The 16844-nt window shown below is 38.8% G+C and overlaps 1 protein-coding gene across 1 annotated transcript in view; it reads right to left on the reverse strand.

The window, feature by feature from the left end:
• Positions 1-16844, reverse strand: part of LOC136864385 (nephrin-like) — a 426801-nt gene that overhangs the window by 59479 nt on the left and 350478 nt on the right. Inside the window, exons 6-9 of the mRNA XM_067141320.2 lie at positions 16207-16358; positions 12925-13069; positions 11695-11825; positions 4396-4555 (exon numbers count right to left, since the gene is read on the reverse strand). Of these exons, the coding sequence (XP_066997421.2) occupies positions 4396-4555; positions 11695-11825; positions 12925-13069; positions 16207-16358 (588 nt within the window). The remainder of the gene's footprint in view (positions 1-4395; positions 4556-11694; positions 11826-12924; positions 13070-16206; positions 16359-16844) is intronic.

Below are 16844 nucleotides of genomic sequence, written 5' to 3' on the forward strand. Positions count from 1 at the left end.
TTTGTTAAAAAAAGTACTTGCATAAGATGGAATGACATTTTTTTCCACCTACAGTGAATTCAGCACAGCCGCAAGGGACATCCTGGAGAAAGACATTGAAATTTGTATAACTACAATCATGTTTGTCTTAACCACACTAGGCTTGCAGAATTTCGAATTCGGAAAATTTACATCTGTTGGCTTTGCAGTATAACACAATAGTCATATCCAGATTCTTAGGTGTAAGGAATCATAGATTTTCAGACAGCACATAGCGAAACATCGAGAAACTACTCTCCACATCAATGGATGTTCAGGGTTCATACCTGAAACACGTGAGCACTTCCTCTTCAAAATCATTCACATCAACATTTTCTCCAATCAACATACTATACTTTCATTTCTCATTTCATTTTATTTCATTTTCACTTCATTCTCTCTATTTTCAGGTATGGTTCAAATAAATGCATTTACTAGAGAAAAGATTTTTAAGAAGTTATTGATGAACTCATGAAAATTCGAATTGAGAATGTGCGGTAAAAATGTAGCCGAAAGAATGTGTAGATACAAAAAAGCTGTTAAGACTTAAAAAGGCTAAAAGAGAACAATAAGTAAATACATAGATAATAAATAAATGAATAAATTACTACTGATCTGCATTTAGTACATTTGCCCACGTGGCAGATTAACTGTTCATTGTTTTCCTAGCCTTCTCTTCAATTATTACAAGGAAACTGGAAAATTATTGAACATATTCCTTGGTAAATTATTCCAATCATTTTTGAATATGTGCCCCAGCTCATTTTTCAAATTATTCGTCCCTGCTTTTGACTTTAATCCTTATGTACACTACAGAGACAAGTTGGTTTCAATTGGTTGGAACATAACACATATGTATAGGTTATATTCGAGGGGGTGAGTTTCAAAACCAGCCACGTGATATTTTCGGTCAAATTGAGTTATCCATGCCATCCACTCGTCAATATCGAACTCTACGATGTGCTCAAGAGTAATCTTGCATAAGTCAACCGTGCACTGTAATATAAAGCTTTGAGTATTAGTGAGAATTTCAAATCCTGCAACATGAACAGAACAACTTAATTTTTCCTTTTCAAAACCTGCAGCGTGTATGCACCAAACATAATGCACCGCGTCAGGTCACGCCACTCTCTCTGCCTAGCTTTTAGGGTATTAGAGCAACCTTCGCTTACCGCTTTTGAGGTGTAGGTTTTGAGTACTTGGTGTGTTGACAGCCAAGATGAAGAGGACCATTAACTTAATGCCTAAACCACTTACGAACTCGCATTGTTAACTCGGAGGATAGATATAATGTTATTAATTATGAAAGTTAAACTTGTTCTCAAAAGTCGTATAGGTCTAACACTTGATTTCACGGTTCCCTTCAATTTGTGTTTCAAAACTGACACAGTGCGTCATTTTCACAGGTTTTCTCACTTTTCTTAAAAAGGTCACGTGCCAGATATTGCAGCTCACCCCCTCATTTAATGAAAGTAATTACAGTACATTAGTAACACAATTTCATCCACTCGGAGGTGAGACTACACAAGTGTTCAACACGCAGTTCTCGGAAATAATCTGTATAATAATACTCCTCAGGACCTGCTCACCTAACGAGTTAAACTGAGCGTTGTCCCTGCATTGCAGGAAGCCATAGCCCTTACGGAACTCACAAGGCTATTTATTTATTTACTTTAGTTTCATTTACGGTACCATAGTAGACAGTGTCTGGCAATCACTAAATACATTTTCCTACAGAGCATTTGTTTTACTCATTATTTTCAGTCCACAGAAGCCACGAAGTCCAGCAACACAATATTAGTCATTTTCATGCACAGGCCAACTGCACTCAAGAGATCACATGTTTCCCGTAATATAAAAATTTAAAAATGCAATGTTTATCTTCGAGTAAAAAAAGGAAGTGGGTATTGTTTTGCAGACGCTAGGTATACAATTATGTTAAATAGGTTAACAATTCTGGAGGAAAAATTCTAGTTATTCAACTTGAGAAACGTAAATTAGTCAATGAAAAATGCTTAAGGATAATATAAAAATCCCACTAGTTAGTTTCATAATTATCTCACGCAAACCTATCAGATTCCTTCTAACAAAAACTGATCGGTTTACGAAATATCATTAGTGATGCTCGAAGCCAAATGTTCAGAATATTCTGATTTTAATACGGTGGATTTCTAGCAGACCAAAAAGTACGTAAATGTTGTGAAGATTGTTTACACTGAAAATATTTTAAGAGTTTTGTCGAACCAAGCACAAAGAAACAACATACCAGATGTGTTCCCAAACTTCAGTTTTTTAAAATACCGAGAACTAAACCCGATCCGCCAAGGACAGCACCCATAGCAAGCGTAACGGTTAGCGCTGTTGGCTTCCGTCCTCAAAGGCTCGAGTTCGATTTCTTGTACTGATATAAATTTAAGAATCGCCAGAGTGTTGGTATGTGTTTAAAAAAGGCACATGTAAAATTCACTTCTATTGGAGGCCGGGGTGGGGTGGAGGAGATGTGCCTGAAAGTAGTTGCACCTCCCCTTGAGATAAGGACATGGGTTTATTATTATTATTATTATTATTATTATTATTATTATTATTATTATTATTATTATTATTCTTTCTTCGTTATGCCCGTTTACAGAGAGCGTTGGAACTTGTCAGCTTGATGATGGTTTTCCTTTCTTCTTCTCCTCCCAAAATCTCTTCATGAATCACTGTGCTGTTTCTTGCGTTCTTCCGTTCATTGTCTCCCTGTGGTTCTTTTAGCCTTTTCCGTGAACGTGTGCTTTGCAACCAGATTTCCAAAAGCCTTGCGATCCCTGATGATATCTTCTGTGATGTTCATTTCTTTTAAGTCCTGCTATATTTCCTCAAACCAGCTTATTTTGACCTTCTTTGAATTAATTATACCAAGCAGTTTTTTTGCATATCTAGTGTCGTCCATTCTACAAATGTGGTCATAGAATTTCAATCATCTCCTGCGTGCGGTATCGGTGAACTTGTCGATTGCTTTGTACAAATCTACAGTCTTCCTTTTCATCCATATACCATTTACATGAACGGGGCCATATATTTTCCTCAGAATTTTTCGTTCTTGTTTTTCAATTTCATCCATTTTATAGTGGCCTCCTAGAGATGTGGTTTCTGAGGCATACAAGGCTTCCGGATGAACAACAGTCTTGTAATGCCGAAGTTTTGCATTTCGTGACATCACTCTTTTATTGTAGTGGTTCCATGTTATTCGGTATGCTTTCAGGAGTTTGGTGGTTCTTTCTAAATTAGCTTTCCTGTCCAATCCGGATGGTACAATGATTTCTCCTAGATATTTGAAGGAAGGGACCTGTGTGATTATTCCATAATTTGTCTGTAGTGGGGATCTTTGGTTATTCTGGTGTCCATTAGCCATGATATGAGTCTTCTCATATGATATTTGGAGGCCTGTCTTTGATGCTATCTCATGAAACTTCTCTATGGCATATCTGGTTTCTTCACTAGTCTTGGTAAAGATAGCTAGATCATCAGTAAAAGCTAGGCACTTCACGTTAATTCTTTGTCCCCGAGTCATCATCATCATCATCATCATCATCATCATCTGTTTACCCTCCAGGTTCGGTTTTTCCCTCGGACTCAGCGAGGGATCCCACCTCTACCGCCTCAAGGGCAGTGTCCTGGAGCTTCAGACTCTTGGTCGGGGGATACAACTGGGGAGAATGACCAGTACCTCGCCCAGGCGGCCTCACCTGCTATGCTGAACAGGGGCCTTGTGGAGGGATGGGAAAATCGGATGGGATAGGCAAGGAAGAGGGAAGGAAGCGGCCGTGGCCTTAAGTTAGGTACCATCCCGGAATTCGCCTGGAGGAGAAGTGGGAAACCACGGAAAACCACTTCGAGGATGGCTGAGGTGAGAATCGAACTCACCTCTACTCAGTTGACCTCCCGAGGCTGAGTGGACCCCGTTCCAGCCCTCGTACCACTTTTCAAATTTCGTGGCAGAGCCGGAATCGAACTCGGACCTCCGGGGGTGGCATCTAATCACACTAACCACTACACCACAGAGGCGAACTGTCCCCGAGTACCGATGTTTATTATTATTATTATTATTATTATTATTATTATTATTATTATTATTATTATTATTATTATTATTATTATTATTATTATTATTGTAATGTTTACATATTGTATACCTTGTTTTTAATGCAGCATTTGTATATGTGATATCTCATTTCTTGTTGAGTACTGTATTCGTTAGTCATGTTATTGGTTCTTCGTAGAGTCTACAGTAATTTGAATCTTTCCTTGCTGTAGACTACATCAAAAAACTAATCCTTCCACTCTACTGGAAATCGGATAGAAAAAAAAAATCGTAGATAATGTGGAAATACTTACATTTCACATCAAGGTTGACTGCGTTACTTTCTGAATCTCCCTCTGGGTTAGAAGCTATACAAGTGTACAGTCCAGAAGTATTGCGGTTGATAGACTGAAGAACTAATGTTTCATCGCTAAACAGGATCCCAGCACTTACGTTCATTTGAAGGAGATTTCCCTGAAAGAAAACAAGTTCAGAAAACGTCAAGTAAGAGAGAATACACCGTTGCATCTACGTGTGAGATCAGATTTGTATAGCTATCTAATGTTTTTGTAGACCCTGGACTCCAATGCAATAATAAATTAGAATGCTTCTAATTTAGTTATTAGGAGCTGTCGTCTCGGCCATTCTTTCGTACTGTAGTGAGAGTAACATAAATTCTAGGGGTTCTCATGGGCCGGACCCCTAATGTTTATGCAAATCTTCTAGCATGACCTTTGCGCAGATTAGTGTTACTCGCTTCATTGTTGCATTCTAGCGCATTACTGCATAAAGGTCTAAGCTCTAAAGCCTTAATCTTGTTCTGAAATTTATTGGCAACATGCTATATCTGTAAATGATAATCCCATAAAAATATTTGTCGTATTATTGTAAAAATTCTTGCATCCACCCGTCAATCATAGTAATAAAATTTGCAGAACTTATTACAGTACACTGGCTGTTGTTGATTTTTGTACAATCCCTGCAGGAATGCCATCCAGTAAATGAAATGGCGTATGGCTGTTAGTGTCATCATGAGTGTCCGAGGATAAGTTTTGAACACCAGATGCAGGTCTTTTGACGCCCGTAGGCGACCTAAACGTCGTGATGAGGATGAAATGATGATAAAGACGACACATACACCCAGCCCCGTTGCCAGGGAAGTTAACCAATTGTGGTTAATATTTTCGACCCTGCCGGGAATCGAACCTGGGCCCCCTGTGACCAAAGGCCAGCACACTAACCATTTACCCACGTAGCCGGACTTGCCATCTAGTGGATGTTAGTGAAAGTAAAAGAGACAAACTTCCGTGGCACTTAACAATTTGATTCAGGAAAATGCTATTGTTCTTTAATTTAAAGTCTGAGGTCAACGTAAGCCAGTATTCCCGTTTGTTCTTGTGACTGGCCATGGTCGATAATATTTGAAACAATGAATCGATCAGTGGCTGAATGGTCAGTGAAGTGGCTTTCGGTTCGGAGGGCGCTGGGTTCGATTTCAAACCGGATATTTTCGATATAGCTATTGAACACGTTGTAACCGGAATTAGGCAACAATTCTCTATTAACTCTAATCAGAGAGGAGAAAATTAAGGGGTCCGACATTTGGAATAATGAATTATCGGCCAAAGAATGTCAGGGTCCACGAAGGGCATGAAAATGAATGATTCACTACGTCTCGCAAACTAACACCGTCATGGTCGGAAAAGAACAAGAGTTAACCAAGGGAGATTGAACACGATAGGCGAAAGTGAGAAGCCTTGCACATGTAAGTAAAAGCAATGTCAGGACTCAGCTAAGACCCCTGCGGTTGCTAAAACAAACTCCAAAGTTAAGAGCCTCCGGATCGCTTTTAGTTGCCTCTTACCGACAGGCAGGGTATATCGTGGATGCTGTTCTGGCGTTAGACACTTCCGATTTTTAAAAAGTCAAAGTTCAGCTCCCTTTAGTGGGGGAGGGGGGAGGAGGGAGTGATATATAAAATTAAACGAAAAGAGTGTCGAATACATAGTTTTCGGGTTCGCCGGGGTGAATTGTACACCCCGGATTTTTAGTATCAGGAGACAAACAATGTGGGGGTAAGACAGCCTTAGGAACCCTTAGGGGCGGGGAGGGTGAGGGGGTGAGATATACAAATTAACGAAAATAGTGTCGAATCCATACTTTTCCGAGTCGCTGAGATGACTAGTGACACTCCCGATTTTTTAAAAGTTAAATTTCAGCTCCCTCTTGTGTGGGGAGCGAGGGGGAGAGATACATAAAATTAAAAGAAAATAGTGTCGAATACATAGTTTTCGGGGTCGCCGAGGTGAATTATACACTCCGGATTTTTAGTTTCAGGAGACAAACCACGTGGGGGTAAGAAAGCCTGGGAAATCCTAGGGGCGGGGGGGAGGGGGTCAGATATACAAATGAACGAAAATAGTGTCGAATCCATACTTTTCCGAGTCGCTGAAATGAATAGTGACACTCCGGAATTTTTTAAAGTCCAAGTTCAGCCCTCTTTGGAGTGGGGGCGAGGGGGGAGTGATATATAAAATTAAACGAAAATAGTGTCGAATCCATAGTTTTCGGGGTCGCTGAGATGAATAGTAACACTCACGATTTTTTAAAGACCAAGTTTAGCCCCATTTAGGGAGGGGGAGGGGGAAGTGAGATATAATAATAATCGGATATACTGCCAAATCCATAGTTTTCCGGGTCGCTGAGATGAATAGTAACATTTCGGATTTTTAAAGTCCAACTTCAGCCCCCTTTGGAATAGGGGTGAGAAAGGGTGAAAAAATAAATTGTCAAAAATGACCGAGAAAATGGACGTGTGTATGTTCCAGTATGACTTTCAAGTATGACTTTCTACCTGGAAAGCATACCGTGGGAGTAAGATACCTCTAGAACCACTAGGGAAGCGGGCGAAACATAATCCATATTAATAAATTGTAGTCAATTTGGCGCAATCTATATATTCTGTAATATATATAAATTAAGGCATAAAAATGAAAACAGACGTGAGTTAATGAAACCATTCTAGGCATCTTAGAATCTTAAAACTTGGCACAAGTCAAGCTGATGACTTCAGGATCCCTAGAAAAATCTAACATTCTCAAAATTCACTGAGGGGGACACGCTGGGAGTTTCAAATCTGCATAAGAACACAGTCGGTGATATTTATCCAAAACGATAACCTATAGGTTTCATGGGCTTAAAAGTTTCCTGAAAGTCCTAATTTTAACCCCCTACCCCATATCAAGATGGCAGCACAATATCCCAGACAAATTAGAAAATAGGAATTTGATAAAATTATAGCTTTTTGCCTGTAACCGACGGAAAATTTACGAGATGCTTAAAAATTTTACTTTTACCCCCGAAAAATATTGGAATATGGAGGCAATTTTAATCACGGTGCAGACCTTCCTTTCGAGGTATTTGGTGGCTAAACGGTAAGTCGTATCACAAAAAGGATGGCACAATCTCGATTCAATTTGGAGTCATTTAAAACTTTCGTCCTATGACATGTTGTCGTATCTACATCCCTTATGCGTTAAATTTGGCTCTATTTCTGCATTTATCTAAGTTTTGCACTTTGTACACGTATAATTGATGGTTTGATTCACTTATAGGAAAGATGGGGTCATGAAATTCTACACGAATATTGGCCCACCCAGTAGCCATATGTGAGTCAAATTCTATGTTTGAAGCTGTCGCATAAGTATCGGGAAAGTAATTCACTGTGTGAAAACATTATACAAATTTCACCCTATTCAACATTTCTAAAATAATTTTACCTTTAAATAGATAAGATACGGGAAAATACCATAGGGCCAGCCATTTAGATTGCTAAATGAGGCCAGAGGCATCTTTTGGTACAATCGTTTTTCGATATGATGTATCGTTTAGCAGCAGTTATTCTGCATTTGAAGATGAACATGCATATACTTCCGCATGTCGATCTGCATTTATTCATTTAAGTCGATTTGTAACGATCTAGAAGGGGGGTGACATTGTAATTAATACCTTACAATTCAATAGTGATTGTCAGCAGGAGGGCGTCTGCTGTTGTAATCAGTACTCCCCACACCGACTTTAACTGGCAGTAGGAATGGGGCCCTCCTTTAACACCTGTGCACCATAGTAATGAATAACTCCCTTCTCGATTTGACTAGCAGAAGGCAAGGGTGCGTCCATTTTTTCAAAACTCTTTTACCTGATTCACTTTACCATTAGGTATAGGTGCCCCCTTGCAAGGATGCCCCCGATTATAAACAAATTTACCCATCAAAATGTGACTGACGTTACGCATAGTGAATTGCGGCAGACAAGTTGACCTGTCGTTACCATCACAACTCCGCAACTCGCACTTTACATTGGAAACAACTTCTGCGGACCTCCCTATGCTTTTTTTCGGATCAACGCCAGGAGACATGCAATTTAAAAATTCTTGTTCTATTCATGTACAGTAATTTATTTCGATATCCGTATACAATGTAGAATACCGTATCGAAATACGGGTACATTTGCTAGTTTGTTGTATAAAGGAATGTATTATGATTTTAATGTGATTATCGATCCAGCTATTGAACATGTTGTAACCAGAAATGTATACAGTTCAGTCGGATATAAGGTGTCGAATGTTCGAGTGCAAATGTGAAATATATTCTCAAAGTCCCAACGTTATTTGCAAGTGGATAATCATCCCACTGACATATGGAAGGTTTTTAGGTAGGATAGGAAGTGGCCGGTGGAGAGGTAAAGGGGTAGCCCTTAATTATACTACAGGCCATCATATGTTTAGTGTGTAAATAGAAAACAAGAGAAAACCATCTTCAGATCTGCCTACGGTGAGGATCGAACCCGTTATCTCCGAATGTAAACTCACAGACAAGTGATGAAACTGCGTAGCCAACCCGCTCGATGCTCTTATTCTTGTTTTTGATGTTATTATTATTATTATTATTATTATTATTATTATTATTATTATTATTATTATTATTATTATTATTATTATTATTATTATTATTATTATTATTATTATTATTATTATTATTATTTGAAAGGGAGTTCATAAACCCAATACATCTCAGATTTAAATAACTAATATGGGACCTGGTTGAAAGAAGACGACCTGCTCGACTAAGTGTTATATTCCGAGGTGCCAGTGTAGAGATGACTTGGAATGATATTAGTAGACAAATAAGTTTGAGTGATGTCTTTAAAAGTAGGAAAGATCACAATTTGAGGATAAAGCTGGAATTCAAGTGGACAACTTGGGGCAAATACTCATTTATAGGAAGGGGAGTTAGGGATTTGAATAACTTACCAAGGGAGATGTTCAATAAATTTCCAATGTCATTGAAAAGGCTAGGAAAACGAGATATATGGAATCTGCCACCTAGGCGACTACCCTAAATTCAGATCAGTAGTGATTGATTGTGTGAGGGTAATTGGACGTTTTTTAATATTCACTGTTGTGAATACCGTCCTGCTGCTGAATACTGTTGAGCTGTTGGTGCTTAGTTGTTCACTGCATGTGACAGTGTGAATTATTGGACTGTATCTGCAGTCCAACCAAGGAATAGTCATCGTGTGTTGTGTAGCCCGTTGCCCTGTGTTCAAATGCAGTATTCTACACACAGCTGCGGTATGAGTTGGACTTGGGAAAGTACGGATTAGCTGTCCCCAGGGCCAGACTGCCTGCTGTGTAAAGAAGAGACACATGTAAATAGGAAGCAATTAGTAAATATTGCCGTTCATGTTTGATTAGAATTGTTTGTGTATGTGTGTGTGTGTGTGCATTTATTTAGTCGTCCGGAGATTAATTAAAGCAGTAAAATAGACGAAGTTTTATTCATAACATCATAAAATGACTAAGTAAATACCTAAGCTACAGGTAATATGCTTTCTCCGTACTTGGTAATTTACAACATTTAGCGATGATGATGACGATTATATTTAAGGAAAATAATTCAAAATCAGAAACAAAGGATAGTCATCTCTCTACAGGTCATGGAGGCCCTTGGACGGGTGAAATGTAAAGGTTTCCACTATCCGTAACCTCGGCACTTCGTGGGGTAGAGTGGTTAGCTCTACGCCCGGCCATATTTACCCAGGGAACTACCTAGTACTCATTTTTGGAGTAGGTTGAGTGAACCTCAGGACCATATGCACCTCTGGAAGTGGAAATCTCGTTTCATAAATTTTTCGACTTCCTACCGGGGAGTCGAACCCACTTCCTTCCAGATGAACCGAAAAAATCTTTATCGCCACGACCATGCAGCCTCTAGTTTTACGTCAAGAGTATGAATAATTATGAGAAAACAAATTCACATGCATGTAGGTCCAACCCTTGTTCCGTTTCTCTACGAGATCGTGTATGAAGTGAGATGAATCTGCATAGCACCGAGCTCGAATACTGCAGTCACTAAGTGCGGTCATTATTCAGTATTCGGGAGATTGTGAGTTCAAAACCCAGCTCATTAAAAATATTGGCGACGTTTTACGACCGGATGACCTTCCTGACGCCAACACCAAGTGGTATGATCAAGGCTTAATAGCCCCATACGACAGGGAATACCCATCCATGGCGTCATATGACCTCAATCCATATAAACATTCTGGAGAAGTTTCGAATTGAATCAAGGCCTTTTACACGCAATCTAGAAATTACAAGTTATATCCCACCGCCCCTTCTATCTTGCCGGCCAACATTCTGATGGGAGAAAACACATTCACCTTGTTCATGAAAACTGCAGTAATCAAATAGCTTAATCCTTATCTTAACGATAATCAAACGTAGATTGTACTATCAGGTTTGGTAATATTATAAGGAATAATACCTGAATATATCTAGTCGACTGAATCATCTGGAAATAGAACATTGATGAGATTTACAGTAATTAAGTTATTTTGAAATAAGGGATGAATAGATTTGAGTCATATTTTCCGAGTTTGTTCTATCAGTCAAATAACTCAGGATATTTTGTGCAAAAAATACATATTTTCGTCCATAACACTTTCATTGTAATGTCATTACACTTTCTGTCTCCTATTAGATCTCATCTATTAAGGCATTTTATCTTTTGATGCCGTCATAATATTCAGAGATATTAGAAAAATGAAAGTTCCTGTTTTATAATTATGTATCTACTCTATGTCCAGTTTCAATACATGTGAAGTAAATAATTAGGCAGTTCTCGAAAATCGGAATTATTTTGCACGAGAAATCATGTTAAAACGCAAAATTTCGTGACAGAATAGCGATGTATATTGTAATAAAATCAAAAACAAGAATACTGTGATAAATATTTTAGGTGCAGGAGCACGCTTATTGACGTAGGTACCCTTGCCATCAAATTTTTGAACAACATAGTTATATGCAACAAAAATTTACTTATAATCAAATTGTGTCCATAGGTAGAGAATTAGTCAAGTAATTAAATAAAGATACAGTTTTAAACCACAATTTCACTGAGTACCAGAGACTATCAAGTCTACAAATCAAAATACAAAAGCTTGTAATAAAGGAGATCAGATTTCAAGACGAGAAATTCATGCAGGATGAAATATTGGTCTAACGTAACAGTTCTGTAGAGATCATAAAATGCATGGATATGGCTACTCACGTTATGTCTCCAGGCGATCTTGTAGATCTTCGGGTTGGCCTGGATGTTACACTCAAAATAAACGTCCACCCCCTCTCTTAAGGAGCTGGCGTTCAGATTAGTACCGAGCTGAAGTGACACTATTGGACTGTCTGGGAACAAAAGCACTGAAATTAGTATCACCCTGAAGTCTTTTCCACAATTATTAATATCGTTGAAAAGTTGACCAAACGGAAGTATCTCAACTAAATAATCATATTCAGTTTGAAGAGTGAACTCCAATGAATTGAAACAAGTGTCATAATTTTAATAAGAAGGCATTTCGTCAGTACTGGGTGGTCTCGGAACAAAACAAAATTTTCAAACAAATTTAAAACCAATAGACGTTTACAACTGGATGTATGACAATATAATGTTCTTATAGTCAATAATACTCGCAGTACATTCGGAAGGAGAGATCATACACTACATTATTCCACATGTTGCCTGATACACCACATCATATCAAAAAATAAGATTTTTAAGGTACCTTATACCTTCATATAGTTAAGAATTTCCATTTGAAGATCCAACTAGCTTCCAAGTTCGTCAGATAAAGTAACCAAAAATGAAATTTCCCTGACAACATTATCTTGAATAAAAATTAACATTTTGAGAAGAAATATTATGGCAGTTGAGAATTTTGAAATTATGAAGTTACAATAAGAATACTCCTAAAATACGTATATCTGGCTGACAATTCCTATTGAGCCATGCATATATTTAATTAAGGTATTTAACAAAGGGAAGGAGGGTCTAGAGCAGGGCCTCTCAAACGCCCAAAATCTCACGCGTGCAAACAGCGGCGCAGAGTTCCTGTGCACAGTGCATCGGACCAACGCTTCGTCTCTGGGCTACTCGGCTAAGCTCGGCTCAATTCGGCTCAACTCAGCTCGGATTTGGAGCGCTACAGAGCAAGAGAGGATGAGAGGTACAGGGGGAACGAGCGATGCAGGCGTGGGGAAAGAGAGAGGCAGCGCTATTGCTCCATATCGAGGAGTGGGGTCTGCACTCTGGGCAACCGAGTGATGTCGTTGTTTGCACCATGCACAGTGCATGCACCAGGCGCATGCACCCTGAGAGGCCCTGGTATAGAGAATGAGTGAACAGTTCTTAATTTAAAGTTTCATATATTGTGATTATATCGAAATGTTATATGAAACGAATAATAAAGAAGTAAATTTAGAGAATGACAACCAAAAGGTCACTTACAGTGGACGTCAAGCATCCATGTATCCTGTCTTGCACTACCTGGTATGTGAGTGTTGTTGGCACGACAAGTTAGTTCTTTCCGCAGGTCACCTGGAGTAGGAACGAATATCAGTGTACTCGTGGAGATGTTACCATCCGAACTTCTCTGAAAAGTATCATGAAATTGACAAGGTTATAGACCCAATCTGGATAAATCGTTTGAAAATTAAGAACCTCATACATATTTTTATTACTATTATTAATTTGCTCATTTGTCCTCTTTCTTTTTGGAATTGAACGGTAAATTAAATTTCAAATCATTTAGAAGAAAATAAATTTTCAATAGTAACCTATTGGACTATAAATGTTAACTTATTTTATGCTATAGATCCTGTTCGAAGTATGTATGTACAGAACTACATATTTATTAGACTCCTAATGCGAAGTGCAAATTGCTACTTAACCTCGTATAATGTCGGCATATAAAAGTCTCTGCTGACATTCTAGTTGCCAGTATTTGAGGTCAAACGATGTATTATTATTATTATTATTATCATTATTATTATTATTATTATTATTATTATTATTATTATTATTATTATTATTAGATGCGAATAAGACCAGAAAACTGATCACACAAAGCTCACTTAGAAGTTGTGCATTTCCTTCTTTGCCAGGCATCCTTCAGTTTTTCTTTCATCGTGGTTCTTCGTATTATTAATAATAATACGAATAAAACTCCATCCGTTTCATTACACTAATTTATTTCAGGATGACCTAATAAATGCACACACACACATATTTATACACACGATTCTAACCAGCTGTGAATGGCCACACTTACTACATACGTTTTATTTACAAATTGCTCTTCCTTACGGCACAGCAGGAGTTCCAGCCCGTTGCATTACCTGGGACGCAACCGTTACTTTCACTTGTCCAAGTCCAGTGAACTCACACAGCAGGTGAGTGTAGACCGCTGGATTTGAACACAATGCCACTGGCTACACAACGCACGATGATTGTTCGTTGGTTCGATTCCTCAGACAGTCCATTAATTTACAGAGTCACATGCAGTGAATGAATGAACAGCTCAACAGTATTCAACAGCAGGACGATACTCACAACAGCGAACATTAACACAGGTCTATTTGACTTCACGGTCGTGATAGCGGCTTCTCTCGTTGAGTCTCACTTCACAGAAATACACGAACACACAGTACAGTCTTCCGTTCTGTCGTCTCTAGCCCACGTACTCACTGATCTCTCCGACACCACAACAACAGTTCCTGGCTCAGACCTCAGTGGAACAAGAGTGGCAGCCAACACCTCTGTCGCCCTCAGCGCAGCCACCGAACCCCAACAAACCGAGTCTCACACCGACACAACCTCGGAGCCCAAATGTCACTCCGAATATAGCAGTGACTAACTGTCCGCGGCTAGCCTGTCTTTTTACAATTCACTTGATTTAAGCCAGAAAATTCGCGATGTCACTAGAAGCAGAATATTCCCGTTGAATCTCCAAGAAACTCACAGGTAAACCGGCCGACGAGAACACCACACGGAAAGGCCCGGCTCCACCCCTCAAGCCGTCTGGGATATCCCAGGATATCCCTTTCGGTACTACCACGGGGCTGGCACGGAACATTATTATTTATTTCACAACTTTATAGTTGGTAAAATAGCACGTATTTCGGTACTTTACACAATAATAAGAAATAGAACATAATCATAATTTACTTAACTTTAATATACGTCCCCATTATTTTCTTCGTTATGGAGGTTGTAGCCGTTTTTATTTACGGTCCGTATTGAGCATTCAGGAATGTTCTGACGATGTTACAAGTCTTCAAAATTTGCAGCCTTTTGTGCCACATTTTAAATGCAGATGAGGATTTGTAATGTTTTCTTTTCCGGAAATGATTTTGGTATGAGACCTTCGGACGAAAGGTGAAATTGTCACTCTGTCTTGTTTCCAGATCCTCGATATTTTCATAGCCAGAGGAGTATATTTGTCGATCGTCTCCCTGTATTTCTGTGTCATATGGTGGTCATTCGAGATAGCGATGTCAATGAGATATGTGTGCTGGTTCTTTTTTGTTTGTTAACACGCGAGAGGTCGCACCCGCGGCAATTTGCCGCACTTTTAAATATTTGTTAATAATTTCGTTGCTAGCCGCTGTAGGGCTTAGGTCTCTCGTTTCATCCCTCCCCTCGCTCTCTCTCGCCTGACGTTGATTATCGTCAGTGAATTGCCTGCTGCGTTCCGGAGTAGTTTAAGTTTTCTTTCACTCTCGCATCAGCCGCGGCAAATTGCCTTCATGTGAACCCTCGCGTAGTGCATTCTTACATGACTGCATTTCCAAGAAAGTTTCAGTAAAGTTCATGAGGTTTATGTTGGCTTTCAGTGAAGTGTGGTGCTGTAGTTTTATCTTGAATTGTGACCAAATCATTCATTGAAATGTACAAATGGAAACGTTGCGGCAATTTGCTCACACGCAACCTCTTGCGCTCTTTAAAAACTCTCGTAACTTTACCAGATTTTGCGACAAAATTCATTATTTTCTTTACATTGAGAAAATATTGTTACTGGGTAATTATATTAGTACTAGTCAAAAGGCAGTTACACGGGGTACATATTGATATTTTTATCAGAGCATTCACCGCCAAAGGAAAATAGCAGCTCATAAAAATATGAAGCGTGAGCAATTTGCCTTCGCGCGACCTCTCGCGTTCTAAAAGGGGTGCGACCTCTCGCGTGTTAATTATATGCCTCGTTTATTGTACGGAGTTGTTTTATCTGTTTGTATTATAGAGAGGTAGTAAATTATATTATTTTTAAAACAATGTTTTCATCCATATTAGTCTACCTCTTTCAGACCTCGGAGCACTTCTTCGTAGTGCATAATGTAACATGCAATATTATCGTCAGTTGGGCTCAAATACGCTTTTACACTGAAGCTGTCAAAAAATACACCTTGGATTTTAATTAAAAATACCTAAACAATAATTAACATTGTTAAATATTTCAGCATGGGAAGAATACTAATTTCCTCGCCTAGGTTCAAATTAAAAACTGGAAAAACTTGCCATTATTTATTGAAATAAAATTGTTTTTTTTTTCTGATACGTAGGCCTAAATACCATAATGGTCTAGACAGGTCCTGGAGAGTTTAGGGAATGATTTTTTAAACATTTTGGTTTGAAATAACGTTTTCTTAGTTGACTACTGTTAGGTCGACAGCCGGCACAATTTTAGCGTAAGTAATTTTAAACAGTTGTACCATAGATTGGTTTACTCACGGTCTCCCTTGTGTGATTCATCAAGACGTCGCCTTTCCACCAGGTAATATGTGCAGGAGGTCTGGACCCAACGGACTGACATGACACTTCGTACTGAATCCCTGCGGATATTGGTCGGTTTCTTCCAACCAGCTGCACGTCCAGGGGTGGCACTGAAATGGTAAAGTACAATTTTAGAGAGCATATGGATCAAACAGCTTTTAAGCAGTTAATTTAATTATGTTTACTTCAAGAAGGCCGTTAGTATGTGAATTATTGTCTGTTCCTTCACATTAAACACGTCATTCGTTTCACTGGCCATTATCTCTTTTTGTTTCTGAAGTCAGAGTCTTGCAATTGTAATAAGGCCTATTAAAAGCCTTACTCTTCACTTCTTCATGGTTCCAGAATTGCATAATATTCAATATATCGGGTGATTCAGATTGTTACGCAGAAATAAAGCAGCACATTGTAGGAACGAAGTACAGCATCTGTCGAATAACAATGCGTAGTTCAGGACAAAACTATGCAGCAGAGCAAGCTTGGGAATATAAGAAATAATACTAATGGATATTGAATTTTCACGACCGCATTGTAATCGAAATCGACCTTCAACCAATTTGGCCGTGTATTACTTATATATTACGTGTTGAAGGGAT

The sequence above is a fragment of the Anabrus simplex genome, chromosome 1 (genome assembly GCF_040414725.1).
Source record: "Anabrus simplex isolate iqAnaSimp1 chromosome 1, ASM4041472v1, whole genome shotgun sequence".
Lineage (NCBI taxonomy): Eukaryota > Metazoa > Arthropoda > Insecta > Orthoptera > Tettigoniidae > Anabrus > Anabrus simplex.